General features: G+C 63.4%; 2 protein-coding genes across 8 annotated transcripts; one reads left to right on the top strand and one right to left on the bottom strand.

The window, feature by feature from the left end:
- Positions 1-264: 264 nt before the first annotated feature.
- On the bottom strand, positions 265-8,632 carry LOC102150154 (uncharacterized). Of its 5 annotated transcripts, none has more exons than XM_070272394.1 (3): positions 7,860-8,555; positions 2,838-3,189; positions 265-2,506 (listed from the first exon to the last, which is right to left on the bottom strand). In XM_070272394.1, exon 3 carries the CDS (start codon positions 2,256-2,258, stop codon positions 795-797), a length of 1,464 nt encoding a protein of 487 aa, XP_070128495.1. In that variant the 5' UTR covers positions 2,259-2,506; positions 2,838-3,189; positions 7,860-8,555; the 3' UTR covers positions 265-794. The 5 variants fall into 5 exon arrangements, with proteins under 5 accessions (XP_070128495.1, XP_070128494.1, XP_005611496.2 ...); XM_070272393.1 differs by having other exon boundaries at positions 3,403-8,147; XM_005611439.4 differs by lacking the exon at positions 2,838-3,189 and having other exon boundaries at positions 7,860-8,632.
- An 88-nt stretch (positions 8,633-8,720) lies between these two features.
- On the top strand, positions 8,721-18,724 carry MBD3 (methyl-CpG binding domain protein 3). 3 transcript variants are annotated; one of them, XM_023646346.2, is made up of 6 exons: positions 8,721-8,952; positions 14,233-14,392; positions 14,883-15,020; positions 15,846-15,936; positions 16,407-16,584; positions 17,039-18,724. In XM_023646346.2, the coding sequence occupies exons 1-6, from the start codon at positions 8,939-8,941 to the stop codon at positions 17,235-17,237; spliced, it is 780 nt and encodes a 259-aa protein (XP_023502114.1). In that variant the 5' UTR covers positions 8,721-8,938; the 3' UTR covers positions 17,238-18,724. The 3 variants fall into 3 exon arrangements, with proteins under 3 accessions (XP_023502114.1, XP_023502113.1, XP_070128496.1); XM_023646345.2 differs by having other exon boundaries at positions 8,890-9,048; XM_070272395.1 differs by lacking the exon at positions 8,721-8,952 and adding an exon at positions 12,740-13,468.
- Positions 18,725-21,109: the final 2,385 nt, after the last annotated feature.

Raw genomic sequence — 21,109 nt, 5'->3', positions numbered from 1 at the left:
CCGGCCCCAGGATCTTTTCTTAAACAGCTGCCCTGGGCGGGCTGGGCTCTGCCCTGGGGAGGGACTGAGCAGGGAGACCACCTGGACCCTCCGGCTGGGCAGGGGAAGGAGTCATGGGGGAGGGGGACAAACGTGGGGGCGGGAGACTCCATAGGAAGGTCCTGGACTCCCAGGCCACAGACGGGGACCGGCCTAAGGTGGTGTCACGGGAAGTTCGGTCTCTGACCTGGGCGCCAATCCAAGTAACGAGATCAGAGTCTGGGGTGAAAAGGAAAGACAGCTTTATTCTCTCTGCAAGGCCAAGGGCACAGCGGCCGGCCAGCACCTTAGGAACTGCTCGCTGCTCGTCAAGAAGTGGGCGGGGGGTTAGAGGGGAGGTCCCAGGGTCCAGCTGGGGGCTACCTGCCAGAAGGCACTTCTCTTTCCTGCTGGTGGTCTCAAGATGGCCGGGCGGGCGCCAGACCTTGTCCGCTGACCCTGATGTTTTCCTTCTTTTTGGCCGGCGAGATGCAGGACACAAGAACCAGGCCCCTTCACTGCTCCATGTCATCCGGACTCCCCGGAACCAGGGTGATTCTTAAGTCCTAAGGAAGGGGGGGGCAGGGAGCAAAGGCAGAGAAACCAGAGAAAGGAAAACCTACACACACTTGGAACGGCCAACCTCAGCGGCTGGGAAAGTGTCGCTTCAGACGAGGAAGACACTGCCAGCCAGGCTGTTATCGAACCTGTAAATTCCTAATTTGAGACAGAAACAGCCCGTAACGCAGGCCCCGCTGTCGACTTTGCTTTCGTTTCTACGGGAAAGGGGCGTCGCGGTCGTCTGGCTGCTTCCTGCTGAACCGGGGCGACGCCGGTGGGTTTTCGAGGCGGAAAGCTCCAAGGTGCTTCTGCCAGTTTTCTTTGCGGGCGGTTGGGGTCTCAGTCGAAATTCTGCAAATACCAGGAACGCACCAGAGAACGAGTTTAAACGTAAGGTACACGCCAGCCACCAAGAGGAGCAGAGAGAAACCGAGAGGTAGAACGCTGGACAATGTGGACCGGATCCCTGCCGGGACCCGGGAGGATAAACCCGAAAACCAGCCGCCGACGCCCGCGTCCACACCCTCCAGCTCCGAGGAGGCGCCAGGACCCAAGGGCTGTTGCAGCCAGGTAGCCTGGCGCCTGATCTTTTCGACGCTGGTTTCTACTTGTGACGAGGTGTTGATATACGTGCAACAGGAGGCGTTGGCTACAGCGCAAACCCCACCGCGTTCGGCAAGCATGTAGTCCAAGGCCATCCGATTATCCAAGACGACCTTGGCCAGCGAGTCGAGGGAGGCGTGCGCGTTAATGAGGGACTTGGCCGTTTCGTTCGCGATGACGGTCAGCGTGCGAGACAGGCTGCGGAGGACGTGCGGGTGGCCCGCGCCGCCCCGCCAGGGCAGCAGCGTGGACCCGAAGAAATACTCGTCCCCGGCAGGAACATTGCCCGGCAAGTCCCGGGCGACCCGGGTGTATAATTTTAAGGAGCTTGCCCAGTGTTTCGATTCGTTCAGACTGTGGAGCGAGAAAGGGGTGACCAGGTTTCCGAGGAGACACTGAGTGGAAACAGTGAAATTGTGGAGGCATTCTGTGGCCCAGGGGTAATTATTAATCTTGCAAACGAAAACGTGGCCGGGAGGGGCACAGAAGACCTTACTTTCCCCTTCGATGTGAGTGTAGTAGCCCACGGAGCTGTTAGTGTAGAAATAGTAACCCACTTTGAATCCGGTTCGTTCCATCCACGGCCGCTCCAGAAACGAATAGTCGACCACCGACTTGATGTCCTCCGCTGGGTACCTGGCGGACCGCTGGGCGCACATGGGGAGCTGCCCCGAGGGCGGAGGCGGCGCCATCTCAAAGTACTCGGGGATCTGCTGGGGGCCCTGGGTCCAGTACAAGGCGGGACTGGAGGAGAGAGGAAGCGTCAGACAGGCGATGTTGGCGGGGTTCTCGTGGGGGAAGTGACTGATGCGCACCCGGTACATAAGGGTGCGAGCCCGGAGGTCTCTCGTGGGGACCCAGTCTCCGTCGGGGACTTGGGTGAAGTCCGAGACGGGATGCACCAGGGGGTCCCCGTGATCCGCAGTGGACTGAGCTCGCGGAAGGCAAATCCAGCAGTCCACGGCCTGCGTCGAGTTGGCGATGGTTTGTGCGATGCGCACCAGAGAGTTGTCCAGCCAGGCGGCAACTGGGAAATACAGGGAACAGAAAGAAATCAGCAATGCGACGAACCTCATGACTGTTTTCGGAAGAGCAACTTAAGACCCTCCCTCCGGCGGTCTGCTTTCCCCACTGGCGGCTGGTCTCCTCACGCGGTCTCACACCCGCCAACTAAAGGGATGGACGGCTGGTGAACAACACGTCACAGGGCCCCTTCCACTTTCCTGCAAGTTGCTGTTCCGGCCCCGGTTCCTGCCACGCCGTCAGAAGCACCTTGTCCTCCGGCTGGAACGGATGCAGCGAAGTCTCACGTCCGGGTGGCGACCTGGAGGAGACAAACTCACGCACAGTAGTTAATATCTGCCCTAGGTGCTGTGCTCGGTTTCAATTTAATTTCCGTGATTGCGTGGGGTCCCCCCCGTCCCCGTGGAGCTAGGAAGGGTCTCCCATACATTTCGTAAGGGCTTAATGCAAGCCCACTTCCAGGGGTCACCCTGCCACAGAGGAGGGCAACTGGGCGTGGTCTGTCCCGGTTCACATGGGTCTCTTGGCCACGTCTGGCCACTGTCCTCTTCTCGGTGTGACTCATCTTTTCCGTTTTTCCCGGGCACTGGGGTCTCCGAGAGGCACTCGGCTTCCGTTTGAACCTTACTTACGGTTGTGTAGCTTCAGCCACAAAGGCGGGTCCATTATCGCTCTGGACGCTAGGTGGCAGTCCGAACCCAGGACAATTTCTCTCGGCAAGCACTTGGCCACCTCGGCGGCTTTCTCAGTTTGGGTGGGCGACGCCTCTATCCACGCTGAAAAGGTGTCTACAAACGCCACTGAGCGTTCATGCTCCCCGTTCTCTCAGGCACTTCTGTAAAGTCCACTTGCCCGTCCTCACAAGGTCGTTCCCGGGGTACTGAGCCCCTCCGGTGGGGGCGGTCCTTCCATCTTTGGGTTGTTCCCAGCCCAGATCGGGCAGGAGCGGGGGGGCCTTCCGAGCCAGCTGGCGCCGCGTGGGCCCTGTAAGGCGAGGCCGTGACAGGTCACGAAGGCACCTCTCCCGCAATGGGTGCACTCGTGCAGGGACCCGATCAAGGGCCACCCCAGGGCCTCAAGGAGGAGAACGAGCCCAGGAGGGTTTATCTTGCATTTACGGGAAGGGCCCCGTCATCGAAACCCCATTCCTGTGCCCTTTTAGGTCCTCTCCGTAAGAGAGGGGTCACACGGACTCACATCTAATCGTGGGATGAGGGCCCCGAAGAATTCACATCCCTTAGCAGCCTTGTCCGCCATCCAATTTCCAGGAGCCACACACGAGCCAGTCCTTGGACGGCCTGAGCAGCGCATAATCGGGTCCGTCACCACTTGGACCCGAGCTGAGATTTCTGGAGCATGTCTTCCCTTTATTTCCGCCATCAGCAGCCCCCCCGTCCTTCCGCATGGCCCCGTGAGCATGGGCCACCACGAACGCATACTTCGAAATGGGGTACACATCCCCCTTTTCTCCCTTTCGACAGTTGCCAGGCCCTCATGAGGGCAATCCATTCTGCTTTTGGGGCTGATGTCCCCAGAGGAGAGGGCTGTGCCTCGATGACCCTATCCTCAGCCCCCACAGAACAGCTGGCTCGTCTCTGCCCGTCGCCCCCAGAGCCGCTGCCATCCATGAACCGGTCCCGATCGGGACGTGTCGGGGGCTGAGCCGACAAGTCTAAGCAGCTTGAACACACAGGTTCTTGGACTCCTGGGCACCTGTGAGGGCTGACGTCATTCTGAGGTCGGAAGCGACGTGTCAGAAGTCAAGGCTGTCTTGGTCTTTCAGGTGACATTAGGGTCGGCTGGCAAATAGCCTGGTATCTGCCCATTCCCCCGGCGGTTTGCCGATATCCCTCTTTTTGTTCAAGGAGGACAAGCACTGGACGGGGCACAAAGACCACCGTGGGCTGTCCCAGGGTAAACCATTCTGCTTCCTGCGGCAGGTCACAGGCGGCCACTACAGCCCGCAGGCACGGGGGCCATCCTTGGGCGGTGTGGCCCAATTGTCTGGATAAGTTGGCTAGTGGTCTGGGGACCTCCCCCAGAAGTTGCACCAATACTCCCAGAGCTGTCCCCTGCCTCTCGCATACATAGTTTAAATTCTTTCTTTAAATCTGGGGGGCCTGGGGCCGAGTGGTTGGGTTCACGCGCTCCACTTTGGCAGCCCAGGGTTTCACCGGTTCGGATCCCGGGTGCGAACATGGCACCTCTCATCAGGCCATGCTGAGGCAGTGTCTCACATGCCACAACCAGAGAGACCTTCAGCTAGAATACACAACTACATACTGGGGGGCTTTGGGGAGAAGAAGGAAAAAAAAAAGGAAGAAGATTGGCAGCAGATGTGAGCTCAGGGCCAATCTTACAAAGTCAATCGATCAATCAATCTGGGAGGCCCAAGGCCGGTGCAGCCAATAACTCCTGCTTCAACGTCCCGAATGCCCTTTGGCATCCTCCTGACCACACGAGGGGGTCTGTTTCCCTTCCCTTTAAGGCATCACACAAGGGCTTGGCTATTAGTCCGAAATCGGGAATCCAGATCTGACAGAACTCTGTCTCGCCTAAAAACCCTCATAACTGTCTTCGGTTCCGAGGGCGTCTCACCCGTGAAATTGCCTGTCGTGGGTCAGACGTCAAGTTGCAGGCGCCCTGGCTTTTCTGGAAACCCAGCTAGACCCTTTGTGGTTTACAGATCTGGGCCTTCCTGGGGGACACCTTGCAGCCATGCCAAGCAAGATATGGCTTAGCGCTACGATGGCGTCATCCAGCCGCTGCCGGCAACCGGGACTTGCCATCAGGAAATCATCAGCATGTTGTAGTAACGTCCCCTGAGTGAGCTGGAGTCCCCTCAAGTCTTTCTAAACAGGGTGTCGCTAAACATGGAAGGGGCGTTATTAACCCCGAGGCAACACGGTCCAACGATGTTGTTCTGTGACCCATGTATCCGGGTCTTGCCCCTGGAAGGCAAACAACAGTTGAGACCTTCTTTCCAACGGAATGCCAAGGCCAGCATCCTTCAGGTCCAGCACCGAGGACCAGCCGCGCTCTCCGGCAGCGCAGTGACCAGCGTACGGGCTTTGCCGCTGTTGGCCATATGTCCCACACCAAGTCCTTAATGGCTGTCAAATCCTGCACAAACCGGTCCTCATCTGAGCGTGGCTTCCGCCTGGTGAGAGGGCCGTCGTGTTGCATGGTGGCGGCGGGGCCTCATCAGCCGAGGCAGCAAGAACCTGCTGAACCGTTGGACGCCTCCCCAGGCCTCTTTCTTCAGGGGACACTGTCGCTTTCTCGGACAAGGGGCTCCTTCCTCAAGTTCCGTTCTTACTGGGGTGGCAGACCGAGGCTGTCCGGGCACCCCAGCAGCCCAGCCGGCTGTACTCACTCGCTCGCAGGCCTGGGTGGGGCTGGGGGGGTGTCTGGGGGGGGGGGCGCCGCCACGGTCTGCGCACATTTTCCGGTGGCACCTGCAGGCAGACCTGTTTCTTCCCGGATGAGAGTTATCTGAGCATTCAGCTTACAAAGCAAATCCCGTCCAACGAGGGGGACGGGACCATCTGGGACACATAAAAAGCCACGTTTCAGCTTTTGTTCTCCCAAGACGCACCCCAGCAGCTGCAGCACGGGCCTCAGTGGAGAGTCACCCGGGATTCCAACAATGTCACTCCAGGACGTCAACTGCAAGTTTAACACTGAAAAGTGGCACCAGTGTCCACCAGAAAGCCAACCGATTGGCTTGTACCGGGGCTCACGCGTACCCGGGGCTCACGGGGGACTGTTGAAACGGGAGCTGCCAGCACAGCAAGGAACCAGGGCCCCGTCAACCATTGACCTCGTCCTCTGAGTCTCAGACTTGTCCTGAGCTGCTCCGGGGGCTCCGCCTTCCCCCCCGCCCCTGGTGCCTTTCTCTAACTTAGGGCACTGGTTTCTCCAGCGCCCCTCTTCTTTGCAGCAGGCACACCTGCTTTTCCTCCAATTTTTGGCGTCCCTTCTTCCTCGGCCTGGGGCCCCCTTTTCTGTCCCTCCCATCTCGGGGGGGGGGTGGGGCGGGCTGTGTCAAACACCTTGACCACCCTTGCTCTATGCTCCTCTCGAGCATTAGAGACTTTGAAAGCGATTTCCACCAACTGACCAGCACTCCCAGCTACGGCCACTTCCACCAGCCTGAGCTGCCTCCTACTGTCCGGGGGGCTCTGTTCAATAAAGGTCATGTTGACTGCCCGGGGGGCTCCCGGGTCTGGGTCAGTATTCTTTTCTATATGCCTGATACGTGCGTTCTAATCACGCCACAGGATTTTCTCCCGGTTCTTGCTGGAGCTCCTGAATTTTGTTTAAGCTCCTTTGTCTGGGGACTCTGAAAATCCAGCCAAGATGCCCCTCCAGTAACGGCTCAATAACGCATTCCCCGTCATCTGTGCTTGGGTCCCCAGCGGGCTGTACCTGGGGCACGGCCACATAAGGAGCGGGAGGCTGATGGGGATCCTCACCGTGTAAACGCTCAGCCTCTTCCTTGATTTTTAACACGAGGAGCCACTCTGCGCCCGCGAGCATTATCCTTAACAAAGACTGAACGTCCGCCCAAGTAGGGCGGTGGGTAGAAAAAATAGTTGCAAACAAATCTGTCCTCGTTCGTGGATCTTCCCGGTAGGGCGGCTTTTGGCTTCTCCAATTTAGCAAATCAGAAGTTGAAAAATGGGTATAAATTCAATAATAAGTAACCGGTTGCCCCAGGCAACTGGTGCAGAGGAAACTGCCCTGCCTCCGGCCCAGAAGACCCCTGGCCAAAAGGCGGACCCCGGCCCGTTCTCGATGGGGAGACCATTCCTGCTCCTGACTCCTACCCAGGGGGATCCGCTGGGGGTCCAGCTTCCCCTACCGCCCCCTCATACACTAAGGGCAGATACAAAGGGGGCGGTTGCCGCAGGGGCTCCCTCCCACTTGCCATTGTTTGAGATTGCTGTGGGGTCTTCGGGGGCATTTGTGCCACACTGAAATCAGCCTGAAAAGGATTCAGCACACTTAGGGCCGCCTAGTCCTCAGCAAGTTTCTCTTCTGGTGTCTGAGCATCTTCTACCGGAGGCTTAACTTTCCTTTGGAACATCAGCTTGGTTCCTGGCCGGTTCCAATCCCGATTTGTGCAAATGCATAAAAGCCTGCACACACGGAAATCTCATCCGATCGCCCAGACCTCTCAGAGAACAACTCCAACTGCACAAGACAGTATAGGAACTCAGAGTTCCACTCAACGACCGTCTTTCCTCGGTTTTCAAGACATCCATCGTCCAGGCGGTGTTACAATAAAACACCGCTTGTTTCTTAGTCATTGGCTTGTAGCTAAAGGTCGATGGATCAGCCAAAATCTTCGCCGGGGGGGCTCTTAGGTGGAATAGACGCTGCACCTCCCACATTAACACCTTTGACACAGAGACAGACAACCAACATCCAAACACCAAACAAGCGTGCTTTCCCAAAAAAAAACCCTCGGCCAGCGAATGGGAGCTAGAACAAAGAAACCGAAACCAAAAACCAAAACTCGCGCTTCCACTCCCACTGAGTCCGCGTCCTACACTCGGCGGCGCCCGACACACGAAGAACCGCCCCCGCGGAGCTTCTCAAATGAGCAAGGACAAAGGGACCTCGGTGTGCACACCACGGGGACCTACCCAATCTGGCCTGGGCGTCGCGACTTCTCTTCCCGCTGCTTTCCTTCCCCCCCAGGGTGGTTTCCCTGGTAGCCGGAGGTCCTAAGGGCCGCCGATGGAAAGGACCAGGAGAGAAGGTCCCCGAAGCGAAGCTGGCTTCTGCAGCGGCTGGAGCGCTCTCTCCGACCGTCCCGGGCGCCCCGCGGAGTCGAGGCGAGCAGACGTGGACTCGACCCGGGGTGGAGTCCAGCCGCCCAAGCACCGGCCCTCGGCGATCTGGCCTCCCTGAGCTTTTCTCCAACCCTCCACTCCCCCGATGGGGGCAGGCGCGGAGAGCGAGCCGGGAGCGTCCGATCGAGCCGAGGGATGTGTCAGTGGGGACCACCCACGGGCCCCTTCGTGGTCGCCAAGTTCGTTTGCTACTCGGGGAGAAGGGGGCAGACTCCTGGACCCCGAGACGTCAAGAAAACGCTGGTTGGGATTTGGGGTGTCGGGTGGGTGGTGTCACCGACAACGCCCCCCGAAGTGGACCCCAGGGGAGAACCTGGACGCTGGGAGACGAGGGGGGCGGCGGGATGGAGCACTGGCCTTGACGGGCACCCCAGGATTCAGGCAAGGAAGTGGGGGCACGGGATGGGGGCGAGCCCCCCCGGGTCGTACAGCGCGGCGAAGACCAGGGAGGCAGTGTGCTCGCCGCTTGGACCGCTCGCGTGGCCCAGGGCGCAGGCGCGGGGCGGACGAGCCTCGCGCCGCCGCAGGCCCCGCCCCCTGCCCGCGCGGTGATTGGCGCCGCCTCCGCGGGGCGTGGCCTGCGGCCGCGGGGCGTGGCCTACGCGGCGCCTGCGCAGCACTGGGCCCCGCGCGCGGGCGGGTGGGCGGAGCGGGCCCCCCGAGCGGGGGCTGGCGAGCGCGGGGAGGGGGCCGAGAGGGCGGCAAAGCCGGCGCGCGCCCGGCTGGGGGCGGAGGGTGGGGGCCCGCGGGCCGGAACAGCCGCGGCAAGTGGCGGCGGCGGCGGCGGCGGCGGCAGCTGAGGCGGCGGCGGCGAGCGGGGGTCCGGGCGGCGGCGGCGGCAGCGGCGGCGGGCCGAGGAGCCGGGCGCTATGGAGCGGAAGAGGTGGGAGTGCCCGGCGCTCCCGCAGGGCTGGGAGAGGGAAGAAGTGCCCAGAAGGTCGGGGCTGTCGGCGGGCCACAGGGATGTCTTTTACTATAGGTGAATGAACGTGCCGGCCGGGCAGGGCCCCAACGGGCGCCTCCCAGCGGCCTCTGCGGCGGCCTGGGCTCCCCGACCCGGGCCGCGGCCTGGGCCCCGCGCGTGCGTCGTGCGTGTGTGCGTGCGTGCCTGCGTGCCGGCGCGAGGCCCAGGGCGCGTGCGTGCTGCCGCGCGGCTGGGGGCCCCCGGCCCAGCGCGCGTGCGTGCCCGGCGGGGGCCTGGCCCAGTGCGCGTGCGCGCCCCGCGAGGCCACATGGCGCTCGGGCCGGCCCCCGGGCTGGCGGCGGCCTTTGTTCGGCGGCCGCGGCCGGGCTGCGGGCGGGACGAGGGGCGCCGGGCGCGGGCCAGACGCCGCTGGGAGGCGGGGGTGGGGGCTGGGCTGTCCCTCGGCTCCGCGTGGGGCGCTCCCGAGGTCGCACGCGGCCCGAGGCGGGTGGCGGGCGAGCTGGGGTTTCGGGGAGCAAGGTTGGCGCTGGGGGTTCGGGGAGGGGCGCGCCTCGGGATGCGGCTTCCCGGGTGGCCCCTCCGCCCTCCGTGGGCGTGTGTCTCCTGCGGTCGCAGAGATCGGGGACCGAAACACCGAGCCCAGCACACACTGGCCTCTGCGTGGACATGACTGGGGGTCTGAGGCTTTCAGAGTACCCCCCACACACCCCCGAATCGGAGGGAGGGGCTGCCCTGGGCCCGGGATCCCCTCCGTGGAACAAAGAGCGCGTGGGCGGTCCGCGGCCCAGCTCTAGGCGGCCGGCCACCTGCTGTTTGTCTTTTCCCTTCCTTTTTTTTGTTTTTTCCTGACGGGTGGAAGATTCCTTTGTTTCTGAGCCAGCTTTGATAGCTCCCTCCCCTTGGCTTCGGGACCCTGGGGCGCCTTCTGGTCCGTAGTGAAAAGGAAGCATGTGGGGCATCTGCCACGTGTTGAATGCCCGCAGGTGCTGGGGGTTGAGCGGCCGGTCGTGGGCCCAGAACCTGGCTGGGTGAGGCGGAGGAGAGGCAGGCCCGCCACCCCACCTAGCCAGCCCCTGGGGCTCCCGGAGGCTTTGCTAGCCCTGTGTTGGGAGGAGAAGCAAGCAGGGAAGGCATGGCCACAGGACGGGCTCGGCTTCTGCTTTCCGACAAGTGCAGGGCGGCGGTGGGGAGCGAGACTGGGGGCCCCCAAGAGGGTGCTGCAATTGGCTGGGACCTTGTCACTTCTGGCATTGAAAGTGACACTGCAAGCAGTGTCCCTTTGGGACACGTGTGTCCATTCTCCTTCATTGCCTCTCTCTGAGGTCACTCCCTCACTGGCGCTTTAGAAGGCCTAAATTCTTGGGGTTTCCTCCTCCTGGGTGGATGGGGAGGCTCCAGCCAGGAGCCGCCCCGTGGGTTAACTCCAGGCAGGCTTGTGTGCTTTTTCTGTTTGGCTCCAAGGGCTTCGGAAGGTCCCCATGTCCAGCCTCTGCAGCGTCTGCTGGGTGTCCGGCACTTCCCAGTCCAGGACCTTCAGCCAAGAGTGTGACCTAGGCTGTCCTCTGTCACACCAGCAGCTGTCACCCCATTACCAGTGGTTACATACACTGAGAGGGGTGGGGACTGACAATGGGGTGCCTGGTTGACGTTGGGGCTATCAGGGAGGGCCTCTGGGAAAAGTTGACACCAGACAAGCCCTGAGAGTGGCACAGGGAGGGGCAGGCCAGGCAGTGGGAAGTGGGTCCAGGCCAGTGCAGAGGCCTGGGAGGCTGGAGTGCTCCAAGATGGTCATTGCCTCCCTGCCCCAAGCAGGGGGCTGGTGGAGGGGAAAAGCAGGGGACAGCTCCAAGCTGGGGCTGGGGGGCATGTGATTTCAGGTTCCCTCCGGCTCCCCTGGGAGGTGAGGGCCTGAGGTGAGAGAGCAGGGGATACGGGGGCCAGGGCTGGCCTGGAGAAGGAGGGGGTCCAGCAGCACTCCCAGGTCTCTGGTCCCAGTGACCCCGGGAGGTGGGTGCCACCTTCCCTTCCAGTGGTGGGAGGTCTGGGGAGCTGTGATAGGGGACCCCATGGTGTTTGCTGGAATGTCGGTCCCTCGCCACCCGCCAGAGCCCCAGACGGCTGGCAGGAGCAGGCATGGGAGGTTTCCCGATTCTCTCCATCCAGGGCAGGCAGGGCTGGCCCTGTGTCCTGGGCTTGCCCGGATGGACGCGCATAGCTCGGGTGCCTCATCCAGAGAGTGGCAGGGAGCATGTGTTCTGTGAAAATTGTCGGACAGAAGAGGTGGAGTGACCCCACGAACCATCCCCTGGGAGCACCCCCGCAACTTGGTGCCTGGGCCCCCAGCTTCACGCCCAGGCCACAGGGTCTGTGTGGCCGGGAGGAGGGTGAGACAGGAGGCGGCAGCCGTGGTTTCCTTTGTGAAAATAGAGTCCCTGCTCCAGGCGGGAACAGGGCTGATGGCAGGTTACCCCTCACCAGGGCTGAGTCGTTGGGGAGCGGGGGGACTTGGGTGGGCCTCGTTAGAGGCAGACCTGTGCTTAGGAGAAGCGGGGCCTCTCCCTGGGCAGTGGCTGCTGTGTGGCCTCACCTGGGACCACGGTCACGGCCACCCCTTCCTCAGGCAGGGAGCCCCGGTGCCGAGAAGGAGGGCGGGCTGGCGGCCGGCTCCTGCACCACTGACGAGGCCCATCCTGCCTGGGGCTGCCCCGGGCCCCTGCCCCCCGCCCATCGGCCCCCTGCCGGGCCAAGGCCCTCGGTGCTCGTGGGTTCTCTACGGGCAGTTTTGTTAAGTCCAAGTGTTTTCTCATTCGGTCAAGTATCAAGGACATCTTCCTGCGTCAATAGAGATCTGTCAAACCTTCTGTAAAAGTTGAGATATAATTCACGTTCCGTACAACTCACCCTTTAAAAGTGTACCATCCAGCAGTTTTAGCCCATTCACCATGTCGTGTCACCATTACCACTCATTCCAGAACGTTCCATCACCCCAAATCGAAGCCCCAGGCCCATCAGCAGTCACCCCATCCCCTCCCCCAGCCTGACACCCACTAATCTACCTTCTCTGTTATGTCATCTCTCTTTCTAACGGCTTGATTGGGAGACGGTTCGTGTCCCGTACCTCACGTGGACAGCCTCAGCTCATTCACAGATGCGTGCAGCCGTCACCGGTCAGCTCTAGAACATTTGCATCCCCCCACAAAGAAACAGACCCTTTACCTATCAGTGCCCCCCCACCCCGTGTCCCCAGTCCCCCAGCCTGAAGCAAGCACTGCTCTGCGTCTGTGTCTGCTTCCCTGTTTCACGAGTTTTTAAAGGCAGAAGAGCAGCAGGTGGGGGCGTCTGGAGGCACGGAAATGTTGGCGAGGCTTCCCTGGGGTCCCCTCTTCCCTCTTCGTGGTCACATCTGAAGCCTGAGTCGGGCACTGCCCTGGGCACGTGGCCCGATGTTGACAGCAGCTGGCTCAGCGTAACGGGGAAAGGGGGGCCGGCCCAGTGGTTAAATCCACACGCTCCGCTTTGCCAGCCCGGGGTTCACAGTTCAGATCCCAGGCTCAGACCTACACCACTTGTCAGCCACGCTGTGGCAGCATCCCACATACCAGATGGAGGAGGGCTGGCACAGATGGTAGCTCAGGGCAAATCTTTTTCAAGCAAAAAAAGAGCAAGATCGGCTGGTGATAGATGTTAGCGCAGAGTGAATCTTCCTCACCAAAAAAAAAAAAAGGAGAAGGAATCTTTCGGAAGAGTCTGCAGTGGCCTCTCAACCCAAGCTGGTCAGGGGCTCTCCGTGCCAGGTGCCATGTCCTAATGGATGCAGCTGGACCCAGGGGGATAGTGCAAGTCCCTGCGATGACCTTGCTGGGTCAGAGGTCCCAGTGGGGACCCTTGAGCTGAGTGCCACTGGCAATGTGTCATTGCAGGAGTGCGTTTCCTCTGGTTCCACGCTGCCCTCCCCTGTCCCTCGCGTGCTGTGTGCTGGGACATCTGGAGCCGGGCTGGGGGAGGCAGGCGTGCACTTGCTCAGATTAGGGGCTTGTCCTTGAGGTTTTCAGGGGAGAGCAACAAAATCCAGCTACTTGCCAGTCTCAGGCTGTGCTGTCACTGAGGGTGACTGTCGCATTTGTAGCACAGTTGTCCTGAGAAAGGCGCCAGGCCCATCGAGCGCCACCCGAGGGCTTTTCTCTAACAACTGGCTGGAGCTGTAATTCACATACCACACCGTCCCGCCCCCACAGTGTGCAGGTCGACTTCTCAGGACCTTCACGGTTGTGTACCCATCTCCCTAACTCCAGAACATTCCACCACCCTAGAAGGACTCTCTGCCCATCAGCATCACCCCGCGTCCTCTCTCCAACCCCGGCCCCCACGAGCCCGCTCTCTGTGGATCTGCCTGTTCTGGACGTTTCACGTCACTGGGATCATACACCGTGTGTCCTTCTGTGTCTGCGTCTCTTCCTGAGCGTCGTGTGTGCAGGTCCGTCCACGTGCAGCCGTGTCAGGGCCTCGCTCCTCTTCACGGCTGCGTCGTGCTCCAGTGTGTGGCTGGACAGGTGGCTGCACCAGCCGTCATGGGCAGTTGGCTGTTTCCCCCCTGTGCCTGTGAGGAGCCATGTTGCTGTAGACACTTGGGTCGGTTTTTGCGTGGACGTGTGTTTCCGTGTCTCGGGTAGACGCCCAAGGGGGGAGCTGCTGTTCCGTTGTTTGAACCTCTGCCAGACTTTGCACAGTGGCCGCCCCGGGTTACGTTCTGACTGTTGCTGTCGTGTCCTGGGTCCCGTGCTGCTCACTCTCGTGTGAGCCCGTTGGATGCACAGCAGCCCTGTGGGTGGGTGTCATGTCCTAGAGACGAGCAGGAGCGTGGAGCTCCACAGCCATGTCTTTCGACACCTGGTTTCGACTTTGCCGGCAGGTCCCACGTGGGCAGCTGTTTGGGGTCTTGGCTCCAAGTCTTAACAAGGCTTCACAGCCCAGCCTGCCAGGACACCCCGGTCCCCGACACTGTGACCACGAGAGGGGTTATCCTTCAAACACCTGTCTCCTTGGGTGTTTGCTCAAGAACATGGTTTCCTTCTGTTTCTGGAATGTTCTGGAAATGTCAGCCACCCTCCTTCCTGATTGGGGCCTTCATCCCTGCTCTCAGCATGGGTGTCTGCTGTGGGCCCACTCGGGAGGGCGCCTCGGCGGAGGGTGGGGTGGGCCCACACGGCCTGCCCGCCGCCGACCCCGCTCTGTCCGCAGCCCCAGCGGGAAGAAGTTCCGGAGCAAGCCGCAGCTGGCGCGCTACCTGGGCGGCTCCATGGACCTAAGCACCTTCGACTTCCGCACGGGCAAGATGCTGATGGGCAAGCTGAGCAAGAGCCGGCCGCGCGTGCGCTACGACTCGTCCAGCCAGGCCAAGGTGGGCGCCGCCCCCGGGCAGCCACGGGGGTGCTCGTCCTGCTGGGAAGGTCGCGGCTGCTCGGTGAGGGGATGCGGAGGGCAGATGAGAGGCTGCCACTGCTCTGTCCCTGACAGAGGGCCCTGCATGGGGACCAGGAAGGGCGTGGCTCTGACAGCTGACAGTCTGCACACGGCGCCCAGTGACCCTGTGACCAGCCGCCTCTGGTGGGCGTGTGTTCAGGGGACCCTGTCCCTGGGCCCGTGCTCTGCAGAGCCCAAGGTGCAGGAGGCCAGGATGGGGCAGGCGTGTCCGGAGCCCTGACTGCGGCTCCCGTGGGCAATGCGTAGGCCGGGCCCGGGCTTGGTGTCGCCTCCAGATGGGTGCCACGAGGTGGGCTGGTGATCTGGGGACATGCGGTCTGTTCCCTGGAGCCCAAGGGGACAAGTCTCCCCCGCTGACTGGGAAGCAGCCGAGGACCCGGCCCGTGCCAGCGTGCGTCTCCCCTCAGGGCAAGCCCGACCTGAACACGGCGCTCCCCGTCAGGCAGACGGCATCCATCTTCAAGCAGCCGGTGACCAAGATCACCAACCACCCCAGCAACAAGGTGAAGAGCGACCCGCAGAAGGCCGTGGAGCAGCCGCGGCAGGTGAGGTGGGACGCGGCGCGCGCGCCCTGGGCTCCCTCTGGCCGCCACGTCCCCGAGGGGTCATCCAGTCTGTCGGCTTGTCTGAAATAAGAGTGGACGTGTGCGGCTTCACGACTTGCTTCTCAAAAACCGAGGCTTACGTGTGTCGTGAATGCCCACTGGGTAGCTGCTGTGTGGCCGGCGGGGGACACACTCACGGGGCGCCCCAGGGCAAGACCCCCTTCCCTCACCAGCCCCGTGGTGACGTTTGGGTTGTTGCCACTAAGTGGCAGTTCGGAAGGTCGTGTCCGAGTGGCTCTGCGTTTGCCGTCAGCCTCGTGGGGTTCTTTCCCCGAGTCCCGGGGATCCGAGGCGGGAGCTCTTTGCGCCTCCCAGCGCTCCCGGGTCCCTGTCGGCGCAGGACGGTGCCTCTGGACGGGCCCGGGCAGGGCTTGACCCAGGCGGTGTCCCCAGGCCCCCTGGTGGGCCTCAAGCTCGGCCCTGGCTGGAACTTGCACCCCTACACCCTGACTTGAGGGTGAGGGGCTGTCCATCCTTGGGGCCGGGGGCACAGGTGGCAGGGGCGTCGGGCTCGGGGACCATCGCCATCGTGCTGACCGTGAGGCCGGCCTCCTGGGTCCTCGTCCTGCCAAAAATCAGGGTTGGCGTTTCTCCACCCTGGAGGGAGGGCCCTGGTCCCACAAAGCCTTGTTTCCTGAGGGCTCGTGAGCAGCCTGGCGGGCTGGGGTCACAGCTCCCCTGAGGCCACCGTCGGCCCGACTGCCCAGGTTGCCTGTTGTGGGGGGCCTGGCCGGCTGTCGGCCTCACGTGTGTGTCTGGCGGCAGCTCTTCTGGGAGAAGAAGCTGAGCGGTCTCAACGCCTTTGACATCGCCGAGGAGCTCGTGAAGACCATGGACCTCCCCAAGGGATTGCAAGGTGACCGGCGCCCTGGGGGCAGGAGCAGGGCCCATGGGCCGAGGGTGCGGGCTGCTGGGCTCTGCCACCGGATGAGTGACAACAGTGACTGAACCGCGGCCCAGTGGCGGCCACAGGGTCTGTGTGGGCGAGCCACCCTCCCCCCCATCCCTCGCTCCCTCTGTGGACCAGCAGGGTGGCCGCCTGACTCACCATTGGCATCAGCTGCCAGCCCCGGGCACCTGGGCCTGCACACGACCTCGTGGGTGTGGACCTGCAGGGCGAGTTTTGTGGGGGGTGGGGCGTGGGGTCCCGGGAAGACGTGGGCCGCGTACCTTTGCACTGTGAAGACAGCGCCACACCCTCCCTGAGGACGGAGCCTGTGCTGCTCTGTCTCGAGGGACCGCATGCCCACCCGGGGGTGGGGAGGAAAACCAAGGCCAGTGGAGGGATGCGGGGCCCGGGGTGACCGCCCCCCCCTGCGCCTGCAGGCGTGGGGCCCGGCTGCACAGATGAGACCCTGCTCTCGGCCATCGCCAGTGCACTGCACACCAGCACCATGCCCATCACGGGGCAGCTCTCGGCCGCCGTGGAGAAGAACCCCGGCGTGTGGCTCAACACAGCCCAGCCGCTCTGCAAGGCCTTCATGGTGACCGACGAGGACATCAGGTAGCTGCCTCCGCCCTCTCCCTGGGGGGGGGCCAGCGTGGCTGCCTGGGCTGTGAAGCCACAGTGGCCAGCGCGAGGCCCACGTTGTTAGGGGGGCTCCAGAGTCGGGGAGGTGGCACGTGGTAGGGACAGGACGTGGGGGGTGAAGCTAGACATCCCAGCGTGGATGCTAGGCCCCCAGGGGGCGGGATTAGGGGTGCTGGCCAGGAGAGGGCAGCGGCAGAGGTGAGCCGGCTGGCTCAGGGGATCCGTGGGGTGTCCCAGGATGCGGAGTCCCCGGTCTTGGCCTGGCAGGGACGTCAGACCGGAGGCCGCGGCAGAGGGCCACTCACTCGGGCTCCTGAGAGTGGCCCCAAGGTGACCGGCTGCGTGCATCTGTGTCCCTCCCTCTGGCCTCGTGGCCCGGTCTCCCTGGAGACAAGGCTGTGGCCTGAGCGGTGACCTGCGTCCCCAGGAAGCAGGAGGAGCTGGTGCAGCAGGTCCGCAAGCGGCTGGAGGAGGCGCTGATGGCCGACATGCTGGCCCACGTGGAGGAGCTGGCCCGGGACGGGGAGGCGCCACTGGACAAGGGGGGCGCCGACGAGGAGGACGACGAGGAGGAGGACGAGGAGGAGGAGGAGCCCGACCAGGACCAGGAGATGGAGCATGTCTAGAGCAGGTGCCGCTGGCAGGCGGTCCCAGACCAGCTGGCGCAGTGGCTGTGGGGCTGGAGGACGTCTGGGGTCCTGGGACCTGCCGCGCGTGGCGGTGGTGCCGGGCCAGAGCCCCATGAACCCTGCAGGACGCCCGTGGGCACTGACAGGCCCGTCCCCTTTGCCCGGAGGCCCCGCCCGCAGACTCACCCTCACCTGTTGGGACCAGGCTCGGTGGCCTCTCTTTGCCCTTCCCAGGCGTGTCCCTTCCCCGGGCTGCAGGGCAGTGGGGGCACAGCTGGAGGACGGCCCCTCGCCCTGTGCACCCCATGTTTGCTCTTCTCTAAGGGGCCTGGAGCCGACATGCCAGAGGCTCCTCGGGGTCACCCCTCCACAGACTCGGGCTGCCGTGCCCCTGACATTGCGGCCAGCCTTGTCCCTGTGGCCACCACCCCAAGCGCCTCATTCAGGACAGCTGCCGCCAGGTGGGACGATGTGGCGGGGCCAGGCCTCGTGGCAGGGGTCAGGATGGCTCCCTGGGCACCTGCCCCGCTGGGCAAAGCCGGGGCGCTCGGAGCGCAGCCGAAGGCAGATGGCACAGGTGTGTCCTTCCCTGACCGAGGTGCAGACCGGTGGATGTGGGCCCTGCCTGGCCTCCGCTGGCCGCGCAGACGGGAGCACAGGCCGCGCCTCTGGAAGCCTTGCTCCCCGCAGTTGGCCGCCCGGCCTGGGGCTCAGCTGCCAGCACCGGAGGACACTTGTGGCCAGCGTGTGCGTGGCCGGACTTTCAAGGCCGGGGCTCCAAGACAGCTCCGCATTGGCCAACCTCCGTGCCTCAGTTTCCCCCTGTTCCCAGGGACAGTGACGCCTGGCTCTCGGGGCTGCAGGCTCTCATGCTGCCCGGCCGGACCTGGCTGGGGCCACGGCTGCTCTGCCTTCCTGTCCCGGGCGTGTCTCTGGCCGAGCATTTCCCAGGGAGCAGGGGTGTCAGGATCCGGCCTGAGTGCCTTGGTGAGGGGGGTGCCCACCATCCCCACCTCGGTCCCAGGAACACCCTCGGGGGCCCCGCCGGCCCTGCCCGCATCGGCCTTAAGCCCCCAGAGGGTCCCTGGGTCAGTTGGAGGCACCGGCCCTGCCCTGCCAGCAGCCTGTGACCAGCGGGAAGGCCCCGGTGGCCGCCTCACCTGGCCGGGCGCCCTGGCTGATCCGGGGTCTGGGGGTGGTGGGAGCCCCCCTGAGCGTGGGAGGTTGCTGCCCGTCGGTGGCCCAGGATGCCGGCTGACCGCAGCCCCCCGCGTCAAGTTGAAGCACAAATCCTCAAAAATGGTAGACTCTGCAGCCGGGGGCCACCGGCCAGGCACCACGGGCCCCCAGGAAGGCCCCTCCCCTGAGGGCCAGATGTCCCACCCCTCCTGGAGGCCGGGCGGGAGGGGATGCCAGGTGGGGGCCTGGCCGGGGGTTGCGAGGTGTCCTGTGGGCAACTGAATAAAGCCATCTCTGTGCGCGCAGTTAGTGTCGAGGGCCGCCATGTCTGTGTCCTGAGTGACGGGCCCCTGTGGCGTCCTTTCCCGGGGGTGGGGAGCAGGTGGCAGGTTCCCCTGTGGCCCCAAGAAGGCCCCGGGGCAGAGGGGCAGCGCCTGGCCACCTGACCTTCAGGTCCCAGCAGTGTTCGTGTAAGAGCCAGGTGTGGAAGCTTCCAAAGATGGAGCACGTGTGGGCGCCTTTAGAGTGGGGTCCCTGAGGCCCCTTCTGAGCCCCAGGCCCCCCGCTGCCCAGAATGGGGCAGGTGGCTTGACGCCAGACCTGCCACGTTCACCCGTAAGACGAGGTGGCTGGTCCCAGGTCTGCATCAGGAGCTGCGGGAGGGGCGTCTAGGGGCCCACAGGCCCAGCACACGGGGACGCCACTGAGCCGTCCTTGGGGACTTGCTGGCCCTGTGCCCTCAGACCCTGCAGCCCCCAGGCCTGCACTGACATTGGCCACACCAGCCCCTCCTCCAGTGCCCATGTCCCGCCCCCTGGTCCAGTGGCCATCACCAGCTGCTCCCCGGATCTAAGGCTGGGCGTGGGAGAACCCCGGCCCCACTTGCCTGGCCAGCCCCTGCCCCCGTCTACAGGTGACAGTCTGTCCACCCAGGGTGAGGGTGCAGGGCGGTGCCCAGGACCCCTCCCCAGCTGCCTGGCTCCCCCAGGTCTGTCCCAGTCTCTCAGCTGATCAGGGCCTTGGTGACCTGGGCCCCATTCCTCGCCCCACAGAGGCCACGTGGGGGTCTCTGTCCTCTGCGCCCCCACCAAGTGGCCCCTCCACATGCATTCTCTTTACTCTGCAGTCAGCCCTGCCACCTACAATTGGCCGCAGCTCCCAGAGGGGAAACTGAGGCTCGGGTGAGCGACTTGCCCAGGAGCATCAGCTGGAAAGGGGTCGGGCCTGTCTGAGACCGGGGGCAGCCGGCCACGCCCTGCCTCTGGCCTCCGGAGCCCTGAGCGGCTGCTGACCTTGAATCCTTGGAAGGGAGGACGGGCTGGGGCCTGGCCCGCTGGGTGTTTGGTGTGAGGCTGAAAGGCCACCAGCCCCGCCACGGGGCCCTCCGCACCAAGCCCATCCTAACACTGAGCCGGTGCCACCTTTCCAGGCCTGAGGGTCCCTGCTGAATGCCTTCCGAGCCCCAGCAAGAGCCCCAGTGGCAGGGACTAAAGCGGAGGCCCGGGCCCTGGTCACACCTGCCGCGCGGCGGGATTTCTGAGCCAACAGCTCGAGGACGTCCGCACCTCGGACCCAAGCCACCACCGTGTCTCCCCAGCTGCCCCCTCCACACCTCCCGCCACGTGACCCTCCTGGGACACCTTCTCTCGTGCGAGTCTCCCACGGATGCTATAAAAAGTCACCATAAATTTGGCGGCTTAAAGCAACGCATGTTATCACCTCACAGTCCTGGGGTCAGGAGTCTGACAGGGTCCCACGGGGCTAAACCCAGGGGTGGCCAGGGCGGGTCCCCCCGGAGGCCCCAGGGGAGGAGCGTGTCCCGCCTCCTCCAGCTTCCAGAGGCGCTGCGTCCTGGGCTCGGGGCCCCTTCCTCCGTCCGCACGGCCAGCAGTGCAGCGTCCCCATCTCGGCCTCTGACCCTCCCGCCTCCCTCTGCTCAGGACCCTGGGATGAGCCTGGGCCCTGGGAATCCAGGGTCAACCCCATCCCAGGGGCCTCGACTTAACCCGTCTGCAGAGTCCCCTCTGCCCTGTGAGGTGACATAGCCACAGGGCCTGGGACCAGGATGGGGACATCTTTGGGAGACATTAATCGTCCAACCACGTTACCCCAGAGGTCACCTCGCCGCCGTCTGACAAGGCAGCCCGTGGCCCCGCACGGCCCTGCAGCCTCTGCCTCCACCATCTCTCCGCCACTCGCCTCCAAGCCCGTTCCAGCTCCCTGGCCCTTGTCCCCACTGTCCCCTCCAGGGGAGCGAGCAGTCGTTACAGAAGCCCTGCAGCTGGTTGAAGGTAGAATCCGCCGGGTGTGACGAGGGAGGGAGCCAGGGGCACCCGAGGCCATGACACCTGACCGGACAGGTTGGGAGCCACGGGTCAAAAGAGGCAGAGGGCCTGGCTGGCTTGAATTTCGAGAACAGTCCGGCAGGATGGCCACCAGCCACGTCCCTCAGTTGCCCCGGGCACACGGGGCTGGTGGCTGCTGAGCTGGACAGAGCAGATGGAGAAATGTCCGTCGTCTGGAAAGCTCTGCTGGACAGCACCATTCTAGAACAGGGATTCTCAGTCCTGGGGGGCGGGGGCAGACACCCCCTGGAATCAGGTAAGGCTTGTTCAACACTCAAGCAGCTCAAAAAGTGGAAACAACCTAAGTGTCCATCAACGACGGAAAAGTACAGAAAAGCATCCTCC

Source organism: Equus caballus, chromosome 7 (assembly GCF_041296265.1).
Source record: "Equus caballus isolate H_3958 breed thoroughbred chromosome 7, TB-T2T, whole genome shotgun sequence".
Lineage (NCBI taxonomy): Eukaryota > Metazoa > Chordata > Mammalia > Perissodactyla > Equidae > Equus > Equus caballus.
The sequence above is the reverse complement of the archived record's forward strand: the minus strand, read 5'-3'. Positions and strand labels throughout refer to the sequence as shown.